Source organism: Ovis canadensis, chromosome 3 (genome assembly GCF_042477335.2).
Source record: "Ovis canadensis isolate MfBH-ARS-UI-01 breed Bighorn chromosome 3, ARS-UI_OviCan_v2, whole genome shotgun sequence".
NCBI classification, from domain to species: Eukaryota; Metazoa; Chordata; class Mammalia; order Artiodactyla; family Bovidae; genus Ovis; species Ovis canadensis.
The window spans coordinates 116,990,416-117,017,650 of NC_091247.1; the positions used below are offsets into that span (position 1 = coordinate 116,990,416).

At 39.2% G+C, this 27,235-nt stretch overlaps 1 protein-coding gene across 1 annotated transcript in view; it reads left to right on the forward strand.

The window, feature by feature from the left end:
- Positions 1-6,721: 6,721 nt before the first annotated feature.
- The window catches only part of GLIPR1L1 (GLIPR1 like 1), a 35,602-nt gene continuing 15,088 nt past the window's right edge, over positions 6,722-27,235 (forward strand). Inside the window, exons 1-3 of the mRNA XM_069584025.1 lie at positions 6,722-6,978; positions 19,652-19,897; positions 23,444-23,544. Coding sequence (XP_069440126.1) covers positions 6,802-6,978; positions 19,652-19,897; positions 23,444-23,544 — 524 coding nt within the window. The 5' untranslated portion in view covers positions 6,722-6,801. The remainder of the gene's footprint in view (positions 6,979-19,651; positions 19,898-23,443; positions 23,545-27,235) is intronic.

Genomic DNA, 27,235 nt, shown 5'->3' on the forward strand with positions numbered 1-27,235 from the left:
ATACCCAAATTGGAACTAAAATCTTTGTAAACTTAATCCAGTTCTCGTCCCATAAAATGGAGTTGTTTTTCTAATCTGCTTTCTCTTCAAAATTAGCTCCCCTCCAAATGTATGTGTCTAACTTTGCAAGTTAAAACCATTTGGTAAGTGAAAATACAAATGCATTTTTAAAGCATAAAATGAATGAAGTCAATAGATATAAGGTAATCACTCCTGTTTCTTTCCTATCTATAAAAATTCATCTACCTATTACCCCCATAGAAAAAGAAAAGCAAAATTAAACTGGAAAAAAAAAAAAAAGAACAAAATAACTTTCAAAACGTAATCAAAGACCAAAACTTCTGGTGCCTAACTGCCTATTCCACAAATAGATAATCAGTGAAATAACATTAAGATGTCTCTTTCCTGGCTCGGAACACTTAGGTTTAGTACACCTAAACTGCTTCAGTATTTCTGACACAGAAAACATCTAGTAAGAAGCAAGAACTTTGGATGATGGGTTGATTGTATAAATTGTACTGTTTGCCACTTTTCAAAACAATTCATTACAAAAGCTCTTTCGTTATTACTGCCAATTAATATCTTTTTATACAAAATAAAATTAGTCACATTAGTTAATAAAATTAACCTCAATAGTTTGCAGATCCAAACTAGATTGTATTTGAAACTCAGAAAGCATCCATTGAACTACAATCTGCAAATATATCCAATGTTAGAAAAAGTACTGTATATATGCCTATCCAGGATTGCCTTTTAAATTTTTTATAGAGTCTAAAGTATTTAGAGCCCCTAATATGTGTTTGACAAATAAGATATGGTTTCTAAAGAAGCTTACAATTATATACAACATGTTTAGTAAGCTAAAGAGTGATCATTTCTTCATTAATTCATTAAACAATATTTACTGAGGGCATAAGGGTTCAGCACCTGTTCTAGGTGCAATATATATATATATACACACATACATATAGCAGTGAAGAAAAAAGCCACTCTTTTAGTGAGGGTTACAATCTCATAGAGACAACAAAAATAAATAAATAATGTCAGATAACAACTAATACAGTGAAGAAAAATATAAGAGGTCAATGAGATAGACATTAAGAGTAGGAGATGCTGTATGATCAGGTATGGTTTCACTGGGGAATTCACGGGCAAAGGGAACAGTCAGTGCAAAAGGCATGAGGAGAGGGCCTCCTTTCAAGCTGATGGATGGAGCTGAAGCAGAGTGAGCCAGGGGAGAATGGAGGCTGGGGGCCAGAGAACAGCCATGGCTAGATTCAGCATAGCCTTGTGAGTCACATCTAGATTTTGAATTTGATTTCTGTGACAGGAAGTCATTAGATGGTTTTGAAAGGTGGGTGCTTATGTTTGGCCTTCCCTGGTGGCTCAGACAGTAAAGAATCTGCCTGCAATTCAGGAGACCCAGGTTCAATCCCTAGGTCGGGGAGATACCCTGGAGAAGGGAATGGCAACCCACTCCTGTATTCTTGCCTGGAGAATCTCATGGACAGAAAAGCTATACAGTCCATGGGGTCACAGAGTTGGACACGACTGAGCAACTAACACTTACTTATTTAGTTACTTATGTTTTAAAAGGAGTAATTTGGCTTTTCTATGGAAAATAAATTTTGATGAAGCAAGAATGAATACACAGACGCTGAGAAAAAGGATACTAATGCCTTTGTTCCAGTAAGAGATGATTGTGGTTCTATTTGCCAAAGTGTTGGGTGTCCATAGCATGGGAAGAAGTGTTTGGATTATTTTAAATGTAGAGCTGACAAGATTTGTAAATTGATTGAATCCAGTATGTGAGGAAGAAAGAAGAATAAAGTAATAAGATAGGCACATGAAGTGTTTAGAAGAATAAGAAGGTATGGTGGTTGATTTTATGTGTCAGCCTGGCTAGACAGTGGTGACCAGTTGTTTGGTCAGACATGAATATAGATGTTTCATGAGGATAGCATTTAGATGTGAACTTCTGGTTTAGATATTCAAGCTGGTTTTAGAAAAGGCAGAGGAACGAGAGGTCAAATTGCCAACATCCACTGGATCATGGAAAAAGCAAAAGAGTTCCAGAAAAACATCTACTTCTGCTTTATTGACTATGCCAAAGCCTTTGACTGTGTGGATCACAATAAACTGTGGAACATTCTGAAAGAGATGGGAATACCAGACCACCTGACCTGCCTCTTGAGAAACCTGTATGCAGGTCAGAAGCAACAGTTAGAACTGGACATGGAACAACAGACTGGTTCCAAATAGGAAAAGGAGTATGTCAAGGCTGTATATTGTCACCCTGCTTATTTAACTTATATGCAGAATACATCATGAGAAATGCAGGACTGGAAGAAACGCAAGCTGGAATCAAGATTCAGTTCAGTTCAGTCGCTCAGTCATGTCCTACTTTTTGCGACCCCATGAATTGCAGCACACCAGGCCTGCCTGTCCATCACCATCTCCCAGAGTTCACTCATTCTCACTTCCATCGAGTCCATGATGCCATCCAGCCATCTCATCCTCAGTCGTCTCTTCTCCTCCTGCCCCCAATCCCTCCCAGCATCAGAGTCTGTTTCAATGAGTCAACGCTTCGCATGAGGTGAGAAATATCAATAGCCTCAGATATGCAGATGACACCACCCTTATGGCAGAAAGTGAAGAGGAACTAAAAAGCTTCTTGATGAAACTGAAAGTGGAGAGTTCAAAGTTGGCTTAAAGCTCAACGTTCAGAAAACAAAGATCATGGTATCCAGTCCCATCACATCATGGGAAATAGATGGGGAAACAGTGGAAACAGGGTCAGACTTTATTTTTTGGGGCTCCAAAATCACTGCAGATGGTGACTGCAGCCATGAAATTCAAAGACGCTTACTCCTTGGAAGAAAAGTTATGACCAACCTAGATAGCATATTCAAAAGCAGAGGCATCACTTTGCCAACTAAAGTCCGTCCAGTCAAGGCTATGGCTTTTCCTGTGGTCATGTATGGATGTGAGAGTTGGACTGTGAAGAAGGCTGAGCACTGAAGAATTGATGCTTTTGAACTGTGGTGTTGGCAAAGACTCTTGAGAGTCCCTTGGGCTGCAAGGAGATCCAACCAGTCCATTCTGAAGGAGATCAGCCCTGGGATTTCTTTGGAAGGAATGATGCTAAAGCTGAAACTCCAGTACTATGGCCACCTCATGCGAAGAGTTGACTCATTGGAAAAGACTGATGCTGGGAAGGATTGGGGGGCAGGAGGAGAAGGGGATGACAGAGGATGAGATGGCTGGATGGCATCAGGGATGACTCGATGGACGTGAGTCTCAGTGAACTCCAGGAGTTGGTGATGGACAGGGAGGCCTGGTGTGCTGCGACTCATGGGGTCGCAAAGAGTTGGACACAACTGAGTGACTGAACTGAACTGAACTGAACTGAGTACAGTAGATTACTCTTCATCGTATGGATGGGCCTCATCCAACCTATTGAAGGCCTTAAAAGCAAACACCAAATTTCCCAAGGATGATTGGATTTTGCCTCCAGAGTTCAATATGAAAATTCAGCCTGAGTTTCTAGCAGACTGAAGACTGCAACATCAACTCTTACTGAATCTTAAGCCTGTCAGCTTGCCCTACAGATTTGGGTCTTGCCAGCCCCAATAATTGTGTAAGCCAGTTCTTTAAAATCTCTGTGTGTATGTGTGTCTGTAAAGAGAGGTTGGCGAAATACGTCCTATTGGTTCTGTTTTCTCTGGACAACTCTGACTAATGCAGAGGGGAAAAGAGAAATAAAGTAATAAGATACAGGAAGCTTACCTGTTTTAATGACAGGAGATTCCTTCTAACTAGAGGACTTCATAAAAGTAACTAATATTTAATTTGAGTCTTAAAGGTTCATTTATTAATTTTCTCATCAAATATTGAACTCTTCTGTTGAAATGCTGGGCATACAGTAGTTACAAAATAATAATAAGCAATCCCTACCCATTCAATTGAAGGGGAATAATTGGAGAAGGAAATGGCAACCCACTCCAGTGTTCTTGCCTGGAGAATCCCATGGACAGAGGAACCTGGTGGGCTACAGTCGACGGGGTCGCAAAGAGTCGGACAGGACTGAGCGACTTCACTTTCACTTTCACGATAATAATACTTTGGCCACCTGATGTGAAAAACTGACTCTGGAAAATACCCTGATGCTGGGAAAGATTGAAGCCAGGCAGAGAAGGGGATGACAGAGGATGAGATGGTTGGATGGCATCATCTGGGAGTTGGTGATGGACAGGGAAGCCTGGTGTGCTGCAGTCCATGGGGTCGCAAAGAATCGGACACGACTGAGTAACTGAACTGATGATAATAATATATTGATAAATAAATTATATCATAAAATGTGAGGATGTGGATTATGAAGAAATATAAAGCAGAAAAAAAGACCAATATGAAGTGATAGGTTTAGAATGGGTAATGCAAAACTACTCTCTCAAGTATATTTTGATAAGATATAATTTGGGGCTTCCCTGGTGGCTCAGATGATAAAGCATCTGCCCGCAATGTGGGAGACCTGGGTTCAATCCCTGGGTTGGGAAGATCCCCTGCAGAAGCAAATGGCAACCCACTCCAGTACTCTTGCCCTTAAAATTCCATGGACTGAGGAGGCTGGTAGGCTACAGCCCAAGGTGTCGTAAAGTGTCGGACACGACTGAGCGACTTCACTTTCACTTTCTTTGAGCAAATATTTAATAGAGGTTATAAATGAGTCAAGTAACTTTCTGGGGAAAGAATTTAGCCAAAACAAACTAGAGCAAATGCCCCGGTACAGGAGCATCTTAGCTTTTTCCAGGAACAACAAAGGAGCCAAACTTTGTGAAATAGAGACAGCAAATGGTAGAAAAGTAGGAGATGAGATCAGAGTTAGGGTGCATTGTTCAGGATCTTAATGGTTAACGTAAGGACTTGAGATTTTGCTTTGAGTGACATGGGAGTAATAAGGTGGAAGGTTTTGAGCAGTGGGGTGACATAATCTGATTTACATTTAACAGAATCACTCTGGATGCTGTGTTAAGAATATTATTTAAATGTCTGAATATGAAGATAAATATACACAGAGGCATGATACAAGATTCTAGAAATATTCAGAAATACTCTTATTTCCCGTAGAGGCTTTTCTCACATTTAAGGCTTAAAATAGCATTTATTTTTGTGTAAGGAAGAGATTAAGTCTTATATTTTTCACTATACACACACTGCATAACAAGTTGCTTCAGTCATGTCCAACTCTTTGCGACCCTATGGATCCTATAGACCGTAGCCTACCAGGCTCCTCTGTCCATGGAATTCTCCAGGCAAGAATACTGGAATAGGTTACCATTTCCTCCTCCAGGGGATCTTCCTGACCCAGGGATTGAACCTGTGTCTCTTATGTTTCCTGCATTGGCAGGCAGTTTCTTTACCACTGGCACCACCTGGTGATAAGACCTTATCCACCAAACTCACCAGAAATGCCACCTCTGTTGTACACAAGTTCTGGGATATATGTGTGGATACTTCTTGACTCTTTATTCTCTTTATCTATTTTTTCATCTGTGTTCCAACAGCAAAGGCTTTTTATCACATAGTTCATATTCTCTGACCACAAATGTAATGTAATCAATAACCAAAAAAAAAAAAAGAAAAGAAAGCTTAAAAACCCACCTATTGCTCTGTTAAATTTCCATTAGAATCCTTTCTTTTCCCCTATTTTATGATTTAATTTCCTGCTTTCTATTTTAACAAATAACTAGTTGTATCAATTTTTTTCTTTCAGTGGCAAAGTCAATTGACTACAATATCAATAAATGTAAATATATGTGTTCACTTGAATTAAATGGCATTATAAACAACCTCAAATAATCAAATAAAGACATTTGTTTGAAACACAGAAATACTGGAAAATATCATCTAAGGCCACAGTGTAAAATGCTGGTTTCTTCTTGAAAAATAGTATGACATATAATGGATTTAAAACATTATGCCAAATGAAGTTGATTTGTATTACAACGTAGATAAAATAAGCAATCAGTTGTACTCTGTCCTAGTCTTCAGCATCCCAACCAAAGCAGTCCTTTAACTGAAGTTTGCTAGTCTCTAAAGGGTAGCTCTGTTCCACATTTACCGATAAAGAAGGGACGATTTTGTCCACTGTTCCACATGTCTATGTTTATCATTTGGGGCAGTCAGTCTCTTCAGCTGAGAATACAGAAGCAAATTATTAAATAATTAAGTGTTTGACACGGTAATTAAGATCTGTATGTCATCAAGTATTTAAAATGCCTATTCGAGTTTTGTTGCCAGTCTCTAAGGAAACACACAATATGATGCTGAAGTTTATTCCAAAGAATGAACTTTTTTAAAGCCATACCCGAAGCTGAATCTATGGATCGACCACTCTTTAAGGCTTTGCTTGCACAGGCCCGGTCCACTGTCGGCATCCTATACACGTTGCCCTTTTCCATAGATGTGTTGCCTGCATGTTGCAAACTGGTTTACAATCCAGGGCCCCTCTGCAGTGATTCCGGATTGGATCCCCAGAAAGCACCTTGAATGGGTGCTTGAATGGGTAAAACTGCACCACAAAGCGACTCAAGGCTTTATCCGGAAGCCTAAGACTGTACAGGCGAACTGACCCTCCGTCGCGCGCCTCTGCTTGGAGCCCCCGCTGCGCGCATGCGCACACTGGCCTCAAGCCCTCTCCAGAAGTCAGCCAACCGAACAGCCAGGACGCCAGAGGCCGGGAAAGCCAGACTGACTGAGCCTTTACGGGTCTGCGGATCAGAGCGTTTTCTGCGTCCCACCATGATTCTCAGGAAGAAACTGAGCTATTTGTGGACCTTAGGTCTCTGTCTGGTAGCCAGTAAATCGCCACCCAAAGTTCCCTCCATCAAGGATGATACGTTTATAGAGGAGTGCCTCAGATTTCACAATGAAGCGCGGAGCAACGTCTCGCCCCCTGCAGCCGACATGAAATACATGGTGAGGAGAATCTAGGCTAGGATCTTACTTCTCTGGTTCATCCTAAGGTATCTGGGCAGTGAGTTTCATGGACTCATTTGTATGAACTCAGTCTGGAACTTTCAGCATGCATCTGAAAATTACGCCTTGCCGAGCTGTCTCTTCCAGGGTAGTGACAAGAGTGCACGAGAAAGGAAACTTGAAGCTGTCTCTTGCCTAGACTTAGCTCCCTTTTACGCAGGTTTGCTGAGGCCAAGGCGGGTGGTGGATCGTTGTGGGTACTCTTGGCCTAGTGACTGTCTGTCCCGCACAGAAACAGAGTGCAATGATAACTCATAGACAAGCCTAGAGCAAACATTTATCCATTCAGAAAACGAACAAGCGGGAACCACACAGCAAACATTGGTTCAGAGCAATTCTGAAATCTTTAGGGCGGGTGTCAGAAGATCTGCTCTACAGGAAGTCAGAAAAGTTATTTGATTAGAGGGCGTAGGAGTTCCCTTCTCCGTTGTTTTCTGCGGTCTCTATCTCCTTTAAAAATATCCTTCCTTATGCATCATTCTCCTTGGACCAATCTGAAGCAGACTTTGGGAGTTCTGCTCTCTTGAGGGATATAGAGCTTTCTCAGACTGCTTTCTGCCCACAGTAAGGTCTGCTGCCAACTCACTTCAGTCGTGTCCCACTCTCTGCGACCCCATAGACGGCAGCCCACCAGCCCACCCCCCCCCCCCCCCACTGGGATTCTCCAGGCAAGAACACTGAAGTGGGTTGCTATTTCCTTCTCCAATGCGTGAAAATGAAGTCGCTCAGTCATGCCCGACTCTTCGCAACCCCATGGACTGCAGCCTACTAGGCTCCTCCGTCCATGGGAGTTTCCAGGCAAGAGTGCTGGAGTGGGTTGCCATTGCCTTCTCCAACAGTAAGGTCTAAGTGTCATTTAAGATCTCTTGCATTCATTTGCTTTTTCATAACAGGTTCACAATATCTTTGGGAATACATCTGCTCCAGAACTCTGAAGGTCTTTTAACCTTATGCCTCCAGTCAGTTCCAAGTACTGCACTCATGCTTAAAGTGCAGCTTGGAGAAGTTTTTGAATCTTTCTTTGATTTCTCACTCTGGTGCTTTTATTTTGCATCTTAATGGCAGTATCCTTGAAACATGAATTTTGGGGAAATTGCCACAGTCTGAACCTGTTCCATTTGCTAAGGCAGTTTTTAAAAACTTAAGAGGATTTCCTGGGAGTGACAGACATCTCTTTGCCCTGAGGCTTTTTAATCACATGAAAGTTTTACAGAATTGGTCTCTCAAAGTCTTTTTAAAATCTTATTATAATATGCTACATAGAAGCAGTTTCTTTTCCATTCCTCAAAAGCCCCACGTTTCCTGATTCTCTTTCTTCTTCCAAACTTGCCAGTGTTTTATGATAACTTGTTGAACCCACAGAACAACCGCCAAATACTATCAATGTTCAGTTTACTGACCTCAGCTTCAGCTTCAACTTATGATCTGCACGCTGAATAATAGATGACATTTTTTTTCAGATATTTAGTTTCTGAATCACATGGATTGCCATCATTCCCCTGCCATTAATATTCTCACTGCTTGCCAACTAACTGTAGTTGCCAACATAGTTCAGGCAAACTCGCCACTAACAATTGTGACCTAGAAAAAGTATAAAAACGGAAGGCCACATGTCATTGGTGGCTCAGTAGTTAAATTTTCATTTAGTAAAGAATATACGGTTTCAGAGATTTCATCTAATCTGTTCAGATTTGAAATTGGTCAGAATAATTTTGCTCATTTTCATTGATGTTATTAAGTAAATTTTCATTTCTTCTAAAATCATCAAAACTTTCTATTAAAATTATAATTTTATAAATATAATATGTAGGGTTTGGTTTAAAGTTATAATGCATGGTCTTCAATTTTAAGTATTTTAAATATTTTTAATGTTTTTGGAAATTTAATTGTCTTCTTAAATATTTTTATGAATACAAGATTATTTACCATTCTGGTACTTATGCCCATCTTGTGGCCAATGTGAAGAACTGATGTTATTCTTCACTTAGGTGACAAAAAGAACTACACCCATCCCTACTCAACAGTAATAGAAATTTGTTACCATCGCAAAATATCTCCTTTATAACTGAAATCAGGGAATATGGATAAGTGATGAAACAGATCTTCAGTAGTACTTCCAAGCAATATTATATTATTCATGTATCTACTGCTTTCCTGCTGAAATGAAAGATTTGACAAGTTAATCTTTTAACTTAAGCGCTTCCATGGTTCAACCCTTTCTTGGACTCTGAAGTAATGTCTGTCTCTAGTGTCATCAGCAACAATATTCACAAGCCTTTTACCATTCACATACAGAAGCCTTTTGCTTTAAAACATGTGGCAAAAGAGGCAGACATTCAGTGTTGTGGATCACAGTAAACTCGTGCTACGGTTAAAATGAGGAAAAGTGTGTGTGTGTGTGTGTGTGTGTGTGTGTGTGTGTGTGTGTGTGTAATATGCAATGTCCTATGAAGTCTGGACCAAGAGCAAGGATCCCTCCTACCTAGGTCTCAAGTGGTATGATATGGATTTTTATAATGGCTGCACCCCACTTCCAGCAGTAAGTTTTACAAGAAGCTAGGCTGGGCTTTGGTACGGAATAAACCCTGAAATCTCAGTGGCTTAGTGAAACAAAAAGTTTAATTTCATACTTCCACAGGTTGTAGAGAAAATGAATTGGGATTCAGCCTGTCTCTCTGGGCAAAGTGGTTCCCCCAAACTCAGCTAGCTCACTGACAGGCAGTAGAACAAGAGCTCCCAAAGTCATTGATCTGATAATTGCTTTACTAGTGTGAAGAATAAGAGGATATCTACTGATCCTCTTGCTATTGTAAATAGATTTAGCATCCTTTTGCTATCTTTTCATCCCTAATTTTTGTTGAATTAATGGCTTTTATATTCAGATTGTTGTTCTTCTTACCTACAAACATTTGTTATGCTGATAACTAATAATAACACAAATAAATTTTAGGGTAAGTTTTGGTGAGATTGTAAAACAATTTGAATCACAGTGCCCGGTTCATGGGAATTTAAAATTGTGCTGCAGCTATGAAGATAAGTATGGAGGTTCCTCAAGAAATTAAAAAATAAAACTACCATATGATCCAAAATCCAACTTCTGGGTTTCTTCCCCCCAAAAATTGTCAGGATCTTGAAGAGATAGCTGCATGTCCATATTCATTCATTCACGATAACCAAGATATAGAAACAACCCAAGAGCCTCTTGATGAAGCTGAAAGAGGAGAGTGAAAAAGTTGGCTTAAAGCTCAACATTCAGAAAACTAAGATCATGGCATCTGGTCCCATCTTTTCATGGCAAATACATGGGGAAACAATGGAAACAGTGACAGATTTTATTTTGGGGGGCTCCAAAATCACTGCAGATGGTGACTGCAGCCATGAAATTAAAAGATACTTGCTCCTCGGAAGAAAAGCTATGACAAACCTACACAGCACATTAAAAGGCAGAAACATAACTTTGCTGACAAAGGTCAGTCTTTTCAAAGCTATGGTTTTTCCAGTAGTCATGGATGGATGTGAGAGTTGGACCATAAAGAAGACTGAGAGCCAAAGAATTGATGCTTTTGAACTGTGATTCTGGAGAAGACTCTTGAGAGTCTCCTTGACAGCAAGGAGATTAAACCACTCAATCCTAAAGGAAATCAGTCCTGAATATTCATTGGCTGATGCTAAAGCTGAAGCTCCAGCACTTTGGACACAAGATGCAAGATGGTTGGATGGCATTCCTGACTCAATTGACATGACTTGAGCAAGCTCTGGAAGATGGTGAAGGACGGAGGAGCCTGGAATGTTGCAGTCCATAGCATCACAAAGAGATGGACGCAACAGAGTTCATCAACAAATGACTGGATAAAGAAAAATCCACATTGCTGGTGTATTCTTTACCAGCTGAGGCACCAGGAAGCCTAAGAAGGCTGGAGTGGGTAGCCTATCCCTTCTCCAGCAGATCTTCCCAACCAAACCGGGTTCTCCTGCATTGCAGGCAGGTTCTTTCCCAACTGAGCTATCAGCAAAGCCTGTATATACAAAAAATGGAATATTATTCAGCCTTAAAGGAAAAAAAAAAGAAAACCATGCCAGTTGTGACAGCATGGAAGAATCTGCAGGACCTTATGCTAAGTGATATTAAGATATTAAGAAGAGATGGCAAGAATACATAGAAGAACTATACAAAAAAGATCTTCACAACACAGATAATCATGATGGTGTGATCACTCACCTAAGCCAGACATCCTGGAATATGAAGTCTCGTGGGCCTTAGGAAGCATCACTATGAACAAAGCTAGCAGAGGTGATGGAATTCCAGTTGAGCTATTTAAAATCCTAAAAGATGATGCTGTGAAAGTGCTACACTCAGTATGCTAGCAAATTTGAAAAACTCAGCAGTGACCACAGGACTGGAAAAAGTCAGTTTTCTATCTTTTTTAATTTATTTATTTTACTTGAAGGCAAATTACTTTACAAAATTGTAGTGGTTTTTGCCATACATTGACATGAATCAGCCATGGGTGTACATTTGTTCCCCATCCTGAACTCCCTTCCCACCTCCCTCCTCATCCCATCCCTCAGGGTCATCCCAGTGCACCAGCCCTGAGCACCCTGTCTCATGCATCGAACCTGGGCTGGCGATCTGTTTCACGTAAGATAATATACACGTTTCAATGCTATTCTTTCAAATCATCCCAGCCACACCTTCTCCCACAGAGTCTGAAAGACTGTTCCTTACATCTGTGTCTCTTTTGATGCCTTGCATATAGGGTCATCGTTCTGTTCAGTTTAGTTCAGTCGCTAGTTGTGTCCGACTCTTTGCGACCCCATGAATCGCAGGACGCCAGGCCTCCCTGTCCATCACCAACTCCCGGAGTTCACTCAGACTCACGTCCATCGAGTCAGTGATGCCATCCAGCCATCTCATCCTCGGTCGTCCCCTTCTCCTCCTGCCCCCAATCCCTCCCAGCATCAGAGTCTTTTCCAATGAGTCAACTCTTCGCATGAGGTGGCCAAAGTACTGGAGTTTCAGTTTTAGCATCATTCCTTCCAAAGAAATCCCAGGGCTGATCTCCTTTAGGATGGACTGGTTGGATCTCCTTGCAGCCCAAGGGACTCTCAAGAGTCTTCTCCAACACCACAGTTCAAAAGCATCAATTCTTCAGTGCTCAGCCTTCTTCACAGTCCAACTCTCACATCCATACATGACCACTGGGAAAACCATAGCCTTGACTAGACGAACCTTAGTCGGCAAAGTAATGTCTCTGCTTTTGAATATACTATCTAGGTTGGTCATAACTTTTCTTCCAAGGAGTAAGCGCCTTTTAATTCATGGCTACAGTCACCATCCACAGTGATTTTGGAGCCCAGAAAAATAAAGTCTGATACTGTTTCCACTGTTTCCCCATCTATTTCCCATGAAGTGATGGGACCGGATGCCATGATCTTCATTTTCTGAATGTTGAGCTTTAAGCCAACTTTTTCACTCTCCACTTTCACTTTCATCAAGAGGCCTTTTAGTTCCTCTTCACTTTCTGCCATAAGGGTGGTGTCATCTGCATATCTGAGGTTACTGATTTTTCTCCTGGCAATCTTGATTTGAGCTTGTGTTTCTTCCAGTCCAGCGTTTCTCATGATGTACCCTGCAAATAAGTTAAATAAGCAGGGTGACAATATACAGCCTTGATGTACTCCTTTTCCTATTTGGAACCAGTCTGGTGTTCCATGGCCAGTTCTAACTGTTGCTTCCTGACCTGCATACAGATTTCTCAAGAGGCAGGTTAGGTGGTCTGGTATTCCCATCTCTTTCAGAATTTTCCACAGTTTATTGTGATCCACACAGTCAGAGGCTTTAGCATAGTCAATAAAGCAGAAATAGATGTTTTTCTGGAACTAGGTGTAGAGTTAGGTTATTTATTTGACTTTTCTCTTGTTTCTTGAGGTAAGTTTATATTGCTATGAACCTTCCCCTTAGCACTGCTTTTACTGAGTCCCATAGTTTTGTGTTTTTGTGTTTTCATTTTCATTGTTTCTATGAATATTTTGGTTTCTTCTGTGATTTGTTGGTTATTCAGAAGCATGTTGTTTAGCCTCTATATGTTTGTATTTTTAATAGTTTTTTTTTCCCCTGTAGTTGACATCTAATTTTACTGCACTGGGATCAGAAAAGATGCTTAGAATGATTTCAATTTTTTTTAACTTCTGAAGGCTACTTTTATTGCCCAGGATGTGATCTATCCTGGAGAAGGTTCCATGTACACTTGGGAAAAAGGTGAAATTCATTGTTTTGGAGTGAAATGGCCTATAGATATCAATTAGGTATAACTGGTCCATTGTATCATTTAAAGTTTGTGTTTCCTTGCTAATTTTCTGTTTAGTTGATCTATCCGTAGGTGTGAGTGAGGTATTAAAGTCTCCCACTATTACTGTGTTACTGTTAATTTCCCCTTTCATACTTGTTAGCATTCCCTTCTGGCTTGAAGAGTTTCTATTGAAAGATCAGCTGTTATCCTTATGAGAATCCCCTTGTGTGTTATTTATCTCTTGCTGCTTTTAATATTTGTTCTTTATGTTTGACCTCTGTTAATTTAATTAATATGTGTCCTTGGGTGTTTTGCCTTGGGTTTAACCTATTTGAGACTCTCTGGGTTTCTTGGGCATTGGTGGCTATTTCCCTCCCCATTTTAGGGAGGTTTTCAATTATTATCTCCTCAAGCATTTTCTCATGGCCTTTCTTTTTGTCTTCTTCTTCTGGGACTCCTGTGATTCAAATATTGGGGCATTTGACATTGTCGTAGAGGTCTCTGAGGTTGTCCTCATTTCTTTTAATTATTTTTCCCTCTCTGCTTCATTTATTTCTACCATTCTATCATCCACCTCACTTATCCTATCTTCTGCCTCAGTTATTCTACTGTTGGTTCCCTCTAGAGTGATTTTGATCTTAGTTATTGGATTATTCATTATTGATTGACTCTTTTTATTTCTTCTGGGTCCTTGTTAAACATTTCTTTCATCTTCTCAATCCTTGTCTCCAGACTATTTATCTGTAACTCCATTTTGTTTTCAAGATTTTGGATCATTTTTACTATCATTTTTCTGAATTGTTTTTCAGGTAGACTCCCTATCTCCTCCTCTATTGTTTGGTTTGGTGGGCATTTATCATGTTCTTTTACCTGCTGAATATTTCTCTGCCTTTTCATCTTGTTTAGATTGCTGTGTTTTGGGTACATTTTCATTATACTGAAAGTTTGTGGTACCTCTTTATTGCGGAGGCTCCTCCCTGTGGGTGGGGTTGGACGATTGGCTTGTTAAGGTTTCCTGGTTAGGGAAGCTTGCATCAGTGTTCTGGTGGGTGGAGCTGGATCTCTTCCCTCTGGAGTGCAATGAAATGTCCAGTAGTGAGTTTTGAGGTGTCTATGGGTTTAGTGTGACTTGGCCACCTGTATTTTAATGCTTAGGGTTATCTTCCTGCGTTTGGAGAATTAACCTGGTATGTCTTGCTCTGAAACTTGTTGACTCTTGGGTGGAGCTTGGTTTCAGTGTAGGTATGGAGGCTTTTGGATGAGCTCTTGCTGATTAATGTTCCTTGGAGTCAGGAGTTTTCTGGAGTACTCAAGTTTTGGATTTAAGCCATCCTGCCTCTGGTTTTTAGTCTTATTCTTACAGTAGCCTCAAGACTTCTCCATCCACATTGCACTGATGATAAAACATCTAGGTTAATGATGAAAAGTTTCTCCACAATGAGGGACACCCGGAGAGGTTCACAGAGTTACATGGAGAAGAGAAGACGGAGGAGGGAGATAGAGGTGACCAGGAGGAGAAGAGGAGGAATCAAAAGGAGAGAGACAGATCTAGCCAGTAATCAGTTCCCTAAATGTTCTCCACTGCCCAGAATTCCCAAAGAGATTCACAGAGTTGGGTAGAGAAGAGAGGAGGGAGGGAGGAGATAGAGATGACCTGGCAGATAATAAGGAAAGTCAAAAGTGAGAGAGGGTAGTCAAGCCAGTAATCACACTCCTAAGTAAAAATGGGTACTGAAGATTGGATTCTTAAAGGTACAAAATTGATAACAAATACCAAAATAGCAAAGTAAAAAATCTAGAGTAGAGGTTAGACTCTCAAAAATACAATATTAAAAAAAAGAAACAAAATCACAAATATTATAAAAGTATATATATGAAATTTGCTTTAAAAATAGGGTCTTTTTTTTACAAGGTAGTAGTTGGTTATAAAAATGAAAATTACAGGAGTAACAACAAAAATAAAACAAAAAATTTAAAAATTAAAAGTTGTTTGGGATCGCATGTACACCTGTAGTGGATTCATGTCAATAATAAAGTAAAAATAAAAATTTAATAAATAAATAAATAAATGTTACTAACAATATATATCTATTTTACTATATTTCTCTAGAGCTCCTGAGGGCTGTGTGGGCTCAGTTCATTTTCAGATAGTTCCTTTGTTCCAGCTTATACTTCTTCTCAAGGTCTATAGGCCCCTTCCTAGGTAGTCAGTGTTAACTACAGTGTTTTAATCTGTTGCACCTTCCAAAGCAGTTCCCTCTTCCATATTTTGGCTTCCTCTGTTTGCAAGTCCCTTCAGTGTCTAATTTCCACCCTGACACAAGGAGGTGAAGGTGGTCACTTATTTAGGCTCACTTGCTCAGTTGTGCTGTGGGGAGGAGGAACCCTGCGAACAAATATCACTGGCATGTGTGGGGACTGCTTACAGTGTCTGGGCCACACTAGGTTTGCCCCTGCTCATGGCGTGTGTGCTTTCCCAGTCTAAACTGCTCAGGTTGCAGGTTGCCCTGCAGGGGAACTGTCTAAAGTGGGCCCTGGGTTGTGTACACATCTCAGGTGTAAACTGCTCAGGTTCAGGTTCTTGGGTACTCCACAAAGGCACAGACTCAGTCGAACCTGAATTTTGTGCCCTTCCCAGGTCCAAGCATCTCAGGCTACCAAGTGCTTGGCGAGCGCACTCTCCCCAGGTGGGTGGCGCATCTTATCACCTCCCCAGTCCCAGCCGGTGTGCAGCAGGGTGCCGTCTCTGGTGTGCCATGTGTCTCCTCTGGGAGGCTGATCTCTGGCTGCAACCCAGCTGGCAGATTTCAACAGTCCAGGATCCCAGGAAGACTTGGTTAGCAACCTGGAGCCTGCTTGCAATTTGGTAGGGGATGCTCTCTGGGGCTGAGATTGCCCCTCTCCCCCTAGCTCTGGCTGTTGCCCGCCTGCCCTCTGCCTCTGCTGGGGCATGGTCCAGTTCACAGCCAGCTAGCTCTCCTCTGGTATTCGCTCAGTCCTTTGTTCTGTGAGCGGGCCAGCAGTGCCTTAGGTTAGAGCTTTTCATGGGAAAGTTCTCTCTCTTTTTTTCTCTCTCTCTTTTTCTTTTTTCTCTCTTTCTGGCCATCCCAGTTTGGGTTGCTATTTCACCTTAGCTCCCTCAAATGTTCCTCAGGGCATTCAGGCCTGGTCCTTACCCTAAGCAATGCAGCCCGGGCTCCCTGTTCAGCTGCTGCTTGCTGGTGGTTGACGCGAGCATTTAGCCTACTTTTCCGCTGGAAGTTGTGGTTAGGCACCTAATCTATGACTTTTCTTTTTTTTTCTCTCTCTCTCTCCTTCCAGTTATGTTGCTGTCTGACATTCCAAAACTCCCCACAGACTCACTGGTGAGACAGTTTCCTGGTGTTTGGAAACATCTCCTCCTTCACTACCCTTCCTCAGAATGGGCCTCCATCCCTAACTAATTTGTCTCTATTTTTATTTTTATATTTTGTCCTGCTGCTGCTGCTGCTAAGTCACTTCAGTTGTGTCCAACTCTGTGCGACCCCATAGATGGCAGCCCACCAGGCTCCCCCGTCCCTGGGATTCTCCAGGCAAGAACACTGGAATGGGTTGCCATTTCCTTCTCCAATGCATGAAAGTGAAAAGTGAAAGTGAAGCCCCTCAGTCATGCCCAACTCTTCACGATCCCATGGACTGCAGCCTACCAGGCTCCTCCATCCATGGGATTTTCCAGGCAAGAGTACTGGAGTGGGGTGCCATTGCCTTCTCCATATTGTCCTACTGCTTTCAAATAAAATGGGCTGCCTTTCTGAGTGCCCTGTGTCCTCTGCCAGGGTTCAGAGGTTATTTTGTGGAATTAGCTCAGCGTTCAAATGATCTTTAGATGAATTTGTGGAGAGAAAGCCCATCCTATCCCTCCACCATCTTCAAAAGGTCAGTGTTAATTCCAGTCCCTAAGAAAGGCAATGCCAAAGAATGCACAAACTACTGCACAATTGCATTCATCTCACATGCTAGTAAAGTAATGCTCAAAATTCTCCAAGCCAGGCTTCAACAGAAAGTGAACCATGAATTTCCGCATGTTCAAGCTGAATTTAGACAGGGTAGAGGAACCAAACATCAAATTGCCAACATCCACTGGAACACTGAAAAAGCAAGAGAGTTCCAGAAAAACATCTATTTCTTCTTTATTGACTATGCCACAGCCTTTGACTGTGTGGATCACAACAAACTGTGGAAAATTCTCCAAGAAATGGGAATACCAGACCACCTGACCTGCCTCTTGAGAAATCTGTATGCAGGTCAGGAAGCAACAGTTAGAACTGGACATAGAACAACAGACTGGTTCCAAATAGGAAAAGGAGTACATCAAACAGTTAGAACTGGACATGGAACAACAGACAGGTTCCAAATAAGAAAAGGAGTACATCAAGGCTGTAAATTGTCACCCTGCTTATTTAACTTAGATGCATAGTAAATCATGAGAAATGCTGGGCTGGAAGAAGCACAAGCTGTAATCAAGATTGCCAGGAGAAATATCAATAACCTCAGATATGCAGATGACACCACCCTTATGACAGAAAGGAAAGAAGAACTAAAGAGCCTCTTGATGAAACTGAAAAAGAAGAGTGAAAAATTTGGCTTAAAGCTCAACATTCAAAACACTAAGATCATGGCATCTGGTCCTATCCCTTCATGACAAATAGACGAGGAAACAGTGGAAACAGTGGCTGACTTTATTTTTCTGGGCTCCAAAATCACAGCAATGGTGATTGCAACCATGAAATTAAAAGACGTTTGCTCCTTGGAAGAAAAGTTATGACCAACCTAGAGAGCATGTTAAAAGGCAGAGACATTACTTTGCCAACAAAGGTCCATCTAGTCAAGGCTATAGTTTTTCCAGTGGTCATGTATGGATGTGAGAGTTGGACTGTGAAGAAAGCTGAGAGCCGAAGAATTGATGCTTTTGAACTGTGGTGTTGGAGAAGACTCTTGAGTGTCCCTTGGACTGCAAGGAGATCCAACCAGTCCATCCTAAAGATCAGTCCTGAATATTCATTGGAAGGAGTGATGCTGAAGATGAAACTCCAATACTTTGGTCACCTGATGTGGAGAGCTGACTTATTTGAAAAGACCCTGATGCTGGGAAAGATTGAGGGCAGGAGGAGAAGGGGACGACATTGGATGAGATGGTTGGATGGCATCACCAACACAATGGACATGGATTTGGGTGGACTCTGGGAGTGGTGATGGACAGGGAGGCCTGGCGTGCAAAGAGTCAGGCACAACCCAGCGGCTAAATTGAACTGAACTGAACTCACTATTGTAGGTTCTTTGAATTCATAAATAATTTATAATCATCTTTCAACCCCTTCAAAACCTACTTAGATTTTCATTAGAAATATATTCAAGACCAATATTTTTTAAGTATGTATGGAATCTTCCAGCCCATGAATATTTAATATCTCTCCATTTATTTGTCTATTAATATTTCTCTTAGCAATGTTTTGTAGTTTTCAGTTTGGAGATAATTCTTTACATGATTTATTAGATTTAATTATATATATTTGAGATGTTTGAAGCTATTAGATTCTGGAGTGTATATGGAAATACAATTTTGTATCTATTCCTCCTCCTGGTATCTGACAACTTTGATAAATTTTACTACTTTTAAGTTTGTTTCTATATTCATTTGAATTTTCTATGTATGCAGGCATGCCATCTGTAAATAAATGGAAAATCCAATCATTATGCACTTTATATCTTGTCTTATATATTTACATCTCCCCCTTTTTATTATACTGCCTAAACCCATAACAATTTTAAGTAGAAATAATGAGACAGTGTGTTTCATTTTCAATCTTAAGGGAAAGCTTTCAATATTTTACCACTAAATATTAATGCTTATTATAGGATTTTGGTTTTCTTTTGTAGATACTCTTGATCAAATTAAGGAAATTCTATTCTTAGTGTGCTAAGAGACTTTTTCTCTTTTTAATTATGTATTCTCATAGTTTACTTATGATATGTCTGTGTAACCTTCTTCAGTTACTAGATTGTGAACTCCAACTTCTTTAAATCACATTCAATTGCATTTTTTGAGTGTCTCACTGGACCAAGTCATCTGCTAGGTGCAAGTACAAAAATGAACTGACATACAGTGGGTACTAAATAAGTGCTTCTGAAATAGAACCAAATAGAATTAATTGTGAACATAATAAATACTAAAAGCTCTGTTTCAGTAAAAACAATTACATAAAAATTAATTTATTATAGTCATTAGAATAACTTTAACCTAGACAAATCTACACAATTCAATGTAAATTATTTTTATCTTTCAGAGTTGGGATGAAGCTTTAGCTAAGACTGCTGAAGCATGGGCAAAAAAGTGCAAATTCAGCCACAATTCCTGTTCATCAAAATTATATGAATGCCATCCAACTTTTCAGTATGCTGGAGAAAATCTCTGGTTAGGTCCATTAACCATATCTGCAGCAAAATTTGCTATTGATATGTGGTATGATGAAAGAAAATTTTATGATTTTAATACAAAATCATGTTCCAAAATTTGTGGCCATTATACACAGGTAAATATCTCAGATTTTATTAATTCTTACATGTGCATATTTTAATCATAAGACAAATTTTTAGCACTTTCTTTAGAGTTTCTTTTAAGTATCTGGAAAATTTATGTTTATTTTGAAGATCTTTTTACTAGGAATAGAATTTATGTAATAAGTTTTTTTCTTTAATAATCTTACTCCATTATCTCACTTGCACTGTTTCCAACAAGAAATCTACTGTAATTCTTTTATTTATTCCTCTGTATGTAATGTGTCTTGGTTTCCCAGACTGCCTTAAATTTTTTCCTTTATTACAAGTCTCAAGCAAATTAAAAAATTTTCAGTTTTCTTCATCTCTTGTGCTGCTGCATTTTACTGAGCTTCTTGGCAGTATAGGTTTATAGTTTAAATTACATTTGGAAAAATGTTAGCCATTTTTAAAATTTATCTTTTAATTGGAGGATAATTGCTTTACAGTGTTGTGTTGGTCTCATTGTACAACATGAATCAGCCATAAGTCTGCATAATCGCCTTCCCCTTGATCCTCCCTCCCACCCCAGTCCCCACCCCACTCCTCTGCATTGTCACAGTACACGGGGGTGAGGTCCCTGTGTTACGCAGAAACCCCCCGCTAGCTATTTTACATATGCTACTGCGTATGTTTCAATGCTACTCTCTCAATTCGTCCGACCCTCTCCTTTCCCTGCTGTGTCCACAAGTCTGTCCTGTATGTCTGCATCTCTATTGCTGCCCTGCAAATGGGCTCATCAGCACCACGTTTTAGATTGCATATATATGTGCTAATATACAGCTTACTCAAATTCACTGTTTTATGGCTGAGTAATATTGCACTGTAGTCATTCTTTTAAAACGATGTCTGTCTATCCTTCGCTCTTCTCTTCCCAGAGCCCAGTTGCCCATGTAGAAGGCCACTTGAAGTTTTCCCACAGTTGACTGACTTTCCTTCCTCATTATTAGTTAAATTTTCCTGCTTCTTTTCATGCTGGGTATATTCCCAAGTTTGTAAATCTTGCCAAGTTTGTAAATGTTGCATCCTGGATTTATATATATATACCTAGAAGTATTCTTAACTGTCTTCTGGGATATAGTTATTTGGAATTTGTCTGTCCATTTTGGTTTCTGCTTTTGAAATGTGTTAGACGAAATTAAAGCAGTAGTTAGTCTTGAGCTAATTCTCTCTCGTCAGTGAGGCAGGTTTCTTCTGTACACTCTACTGGATGCCCCAGAAATTATGAAATTTTACAGTCTTACTAGTGGTACCTAGCCCATTATTCCAATTGCTGGTCCTATGTAAGCTTCTGCATCCCTCCCTCTAGTTTTTATACGCAATGCCTTTCCAGAACAGGGGGAGTTTTTTCACATGCATGCTGTGGTTAGTGCTCTGATGAACTGATGGTGAGGACCACCTACAGACCTCCACAGTTGTGTCACTAGAAGATTTTCAGCCCTCCTGGACTCCTGCTTGTTGGTCTCCCCAGACACTCAGCTCTGTCGTTCAACTCTGTGACTCAGTCAAGCTTCTCCTGACTTCTCCACCACCCTAACCCCCAGCCACAGTCTGGAAACTCACTCAGTACAATAAGCTGAGACATCTTTTCCCTCCAACTCTCAGGGGCATCATTCATGGTTGCCTGATGTTCAGTATCTTGAAAAACATTATTCCCTATCATTTTCCAATTCTTTTGGTAATTTTGGGTGAGAGTTTTTGATGAGAAGAGGAAGTCACTTTTTGGCTAAACTAATCCTAGACATGGCACTGAGTTCTTAGAAAGGCCCCTATTCAGTTCGGTTCAGTTCAGTCACTCAGTCGTGTCCAACTCTTTGCAACCCCATGAATCACAGCACTCCAGGCCTCTCTGTCCGTCACCAACTCCCGGAGTTCATTCAGACTCACGTCCATCGAGTCAGTGATGCCATCCAGCCATCTCATCCTCTGTCGTCCCCTTCTCCTCCTGCCCCCAATCCCTCCCAGCATAACAGTCTTTTCTAATGAGTCAACTCTTCGCATGAGGTGGCCAAAGTACTGGAGTTTCAGCTTCAACATCATTCCCTCCAAAGAAATCCCAGGGCTGATCTCCTTCAGAATGGATTGGTTGGATTTCCTTGCAGTCCAAGGGACTCTCAAGAGTCTTCTCCAACACCACAGTTCAAAAGCATCAATTCTTCGGCGCTCAGCTTTCTTCACAGTCCAACTCTCACATCCATACATGACCGCTGGAAAAACCATAGCCTTGACTAGACGGACCTTTGTTGGCAAAGTAATGTCTCTGCTTTCCAATATGCTCTCTAGGTTGGTCATAACTTTTCTTCCAAGGAGTAAGTGTCTTTTAATTTCATGGCTGCAGTCAACATCTGCAGTGATTTTGGAGCCCAAAAAAATAAAGTCTGACACTGTTTATAGGCAACAGAAAAAGCTAACTTTATTCTCCAAACTGACTCATCTTCTCAAGTTGAATGGACATATAGTGTCTTAAAGAAAGTCATTTTTCTCAGAGGTGAACAGAACAGAGAAATTAGCAGTTTCCTGCCTCCCTTCTAATCATTCTTTGTCCAATAACAGAACGCTGTTTAAGAGCGGAAATTCTTCTCAGGATGGATGTTGTTTGCAAAGAATGTTGTTTGGCTTCTGATGGGAAAACTGAGATAATGGACTCAAATGTCAGGTATCCTGCTAACAAGCAGAATTCAATACAATAGTTCCTCCCACTTATCTGTAAAGGACACAGTAAATGTCTGAAACTTCAGATAGTATCAAACCCTACTATGTTTTTCCTACACATATATACTTAATGGTGGAGTTTAATGTATAAATTAGGCACAGTAAGAGATTAACAATGGGCTTCCCAGGTGGCATTAGTGATAACACACCTGCCAATGCAGATGTAAGAAACGTGGATTCAATCCTTGGGTCAGGAAGATCCCTGGAGGAGGGCATGGCAACCCACTCCAGGATTCTTGCCTGGGAAATCTCATGGCAGGCTGCAGTCCAAAGAGTCACTACTGAAGTGACTTAGCACACCTGCATGCAAGAGAGTAACAATAACTATTAATCAATTAGAACAATTATCCTTTAATAAATAACAATATCCTTTAATAAAGGTTACCTGAATGTGACCTCTCTTTGTTTCAAAATATCTTATTATACTGTACTCACCTTTTTTCCTCTTGCGATGATGTGAGATGATAAAATGCATATTATGTGATGAGGTGAAGTGAATGAACGTAGGCATTATGATGTAGCAGCTAGGCTACCATTGACCTTCTGATGATGCATGAGGAGGATCATCTGCTTTGGGCGATCCTGGATCAGTGAGCCATGACACTTTTTGATTTATGAAAACAGTCAGTGAGGAAAACCTAGTTAGGTAGCCTCATGAATGCAGCTTTAATAAATTAAATTGAATCTTAGAAATTAAGGGAAAAAACAGACAATAAATATTTAAGTATATTCATTTTTTTGTAGCATGGCAAAAATTACGCCTGTTCCCATAATGTGCTGATTGTGTAGAGTCGTTTGCACATTTTATTTTAAAATTCCTTTCTTTATAGGTAGCTTGGGCCGATTCCTATAAAGTTGGTTGTGCAGTTGCAATTTGTCCAAATTTTGGGAGCCCTGACAGTGCCCTATTCGTATGTAACTATGCACCCGCGTAAGTGATTTTGCTTTAAAAATATTTTAAGTTGAAATATATGTTAAATGATTGTTTCCAAAAGTATGACGCTATACGAGAGAAAGTATATTTTTGATAAGCACCATCTCCCTCTATAATGCTAATCAAAAGAAAGAGATAAAAGAGAATGTGTGAAAAATTATGCTGATCATGAATGGTTTAATCTTGAGAGAGGCAATGATGGAGATCATTTCTTAAGTAAGAAAATAGACATTATAAAATACATTGCCCCAGTAATATTTAAATACTGAACACAAAATAGTTTGGCAGGTGCTGATATAACTTGAATGAGTAAATGATTGAGAATGAGAGTGAGAGGCACATTCTCCTAAGAAAAGAGTACCATAAATTTTTGGCTGCCTTGCTGGAAATTGCATATCTAAATAAAATAAAACAAAAGCCTAGTGGGACTCTCCAAAAATAAGATTCTGGGCCTCAAATTCAGCATATCTGTACAAGGAATAAGATTAAGTCAGTTAATAATCCAACTCTTTAACAACAATGTAAAAATAAAATGCAGAAAAGATTAAAATATAGGCTAAGAACAAATATATAGGTTGGGAAAAAGGACATGATATTTGTGAAAGTTGCCATGGAGACGTACAAATGCGTATACCTCTTTCTGTATTTTCTTCCATTCCTTCTCAGTAACAAGTGAAAACAAGAATGACAAATAGATGGCCTAAAAGTTTGGGGTAGAGTACAGTTTTTATGAATACCAGAGAAACTGTAGAACACTTATTTTTACCATCCAAGGCAGGATACACAGAGGGAAAAAAGAATCCAAAAAAGCAAAAAAAAAAAAAGTGATATAAAAGAGCATCAGTTAGCTGTGACATAACTTTAGAGGGAATTGATTTCATGAATGAGGAAGGGACAGAAAAACATTTGAAGAAATATGGCCCAAAACTTTCCATACTTAAGGAAAATTACAAACTCACAGGACCAAGAAATCTAGCAAGCCCCAATCACAAGAAAGGTGAAGTAAACTATACCAATTCACCTTCTAATGAAGCCTTTCAAAGCCAGCAGTAAAGAGACAATCTTAGAAGCAATCAGAAAATACAGATGTGTTACATACAGATGAGCAAAGACAAGGATTTCCAGACTTCTCACTGGAAACAACGCAAGAGAGAAGACAGAATTATCTCTAAATACAGAAAGAAAAGAAAAAAACTCTTGCCTAGGGACACTATATTCTGTGAAAATGTTTTTTCAAAAATAAAAGTGAAATAAAGATGTTTGAACCACTGGAAATGGTAAATATAGGTAAATACATAGGATGTTTTCTCCTTATTTTTGCCTTTCAAAAATAATTATTTAACTGAAGATAATTGAAATGTATTGTGAAGATTATAACATAGGTAAAGTTAAAATCTGTGATAATGATGGCATAAAGGCTGAGAGGAGAAAACAGATGTTAATTCCCTTAAGGTTCTTCTACTCAAGGTTAAGAGGACTTTACTTGACTGTGATAAGTAAAAGATGCATACTATAAACCCTAAAGTAGCTACTCACATAACAAACCAACAGTAAAATCAAATAAGCCAACAAAGCAGGTAAAATTAAATCTAAAAAAATATTCCATTAATCCAAAGGAAAGCAGAAAAAGAAATAAAGGAACAAAGGACAGATGAGACAAATAGAATAAATAAGATCTGATAGCCTTAAATCTATGTTAATAATAGTGTAAATACAAATACCCAAATAAAAAGAAAAAGACTGGATGATGGGATAAAAAATCAAGAACCAATTACATTCTGCCAACAAGAAGTATATTTCAATTAAAAGACACAAGTAGATTACAAGTAAAAGAATGGGAAAAGTTTTACTATGCTAACATTCATAGAAAGCAGGATCTATGCTAATATCAGATATTGCAGATTTTATAGCAAACAATAGTCTTTCAAGAGACACAGATTACAAAAGGAGAAATAAAGTGAAAACTACAGAGCAATCTCTTTTTTTCTAATCTATGCAGAAGTAATTTAATTTTTTATTGAAGTAGAGCTGATTTACAATGTTGTGTTAGTTTCAGTTGCCCCTCAAAGTGATTCAGATATATAGATAGACAGACATTAATAGATAGATAGATATAGATATAGATTGTATCTTCTTTATCCAGGCATCTGTTGACGGACATTTACATTGCTTCCATGTCTTGGCGATTGCAAATACTGCTGCAAATATCACTGCAGGGTACTTATCTTTTTGAATTATGGTTTTCTCCAGGTAGATGCCCAGGAGTGGGATTGTAGGATCATATGATAGCTCTGTTTCTAGTTTTCTAAGGAACTTCTGTGCTGCTCTGTAGTGGTTGTACCAGTTTTTGCTCCCACCAAGAGTGTAGGAAGGTTCCCTTTTCTCCACACCCTCTCCAGCATCTATTGTTTGCAGACTTTTTGATGATAGCCATTCTGACTGGTGTGAGGTGATACTCAATCGCAGTTTTGATTTGCATTTCTCTAATAATTATCAATGTTAAGCATCTTTTCATGTTCCTGTTGGCCATCTGCATTCTTCATTGGAGAAATACCTATTTAGATCTCATTCAATATGTCGTATGAACATAGGTACAAAGATTCTAAACAAAATTTAGCAGCTGAACCCAGTACAATAAGCATCACACATCTTATCCAAAGGGAGTTTGTTCCAGTAATTTAGGGCTGTTTTAATATTCTAAAATCAGTGTAATTCACCATATTAATCAACCTATAAATAAACATTATATGATCTCAATAGACTGAGGAAAAGTCAAACATTCATTCTTAATGGAAGTTCTCGGAAAATTAAAAATACAAGGGAATGTCTTATTTCAAATAAAGTTTATCTATGAAAAGCCTATATGTAACATTATACCAGTACTAAAATTTTTTTTCTGTAAAGTACTAGACAGTAAATATATTGGGCTTTGCATGAAACATACATTCTGCTACATATTCAATTTGTTCTTTTTTGAATTAAATAACCCCTTAAAATAAAAATAATTTTAAAAAACAATTCTTAGTTCACTGACTGCACAAAAACAGACCACAAGCCAGATGTGACCTATGGGTTATTCTTTATTGACTTCTTGGTCTCTAGTTCTATATAGAAAATTCAGTGAAATCTATGAAAACTCTTCTACAACTAATAAGTAAGTTTAGAAATTTTTCAGAGTACAAGATCAATATGCAAAACAATTACATGTGCATACTGGCAATGAACAATCATATATTGAATTAAAATAACAATACCATTTATAATAGCATCAAAAATATGAACTATTTAGGGATAAATCTGGCAGAAGACATGAAAAACTAATATACTAAAAATTATGTAATAGTCATGAGATAAATTATTAATAACAAAGACAATAACTAGAGCACTATACCTAATTAATGGGTTAAAAGACTCAAGATTGTAAAGATGTAATTTTTCACTGAATTGACCTATGCATTCAAAAAAATTCCAATAAAAATCCCACAGGCTTTTGTAGTAGAAACTGACAAACAGATCATAAAATTCATAAGGCAATACAAAGGACTTAGAATAGTTAAAACAACTAGAACAAATCTGAAGTAGGTAACACTATTGTTTTCATGAATTATTAAAATCATGATATAGTTATATTGATGTAAAGTTAGACAAATAGATCAGTGGAATAGGATATAGAGCCCAGAAATAACCC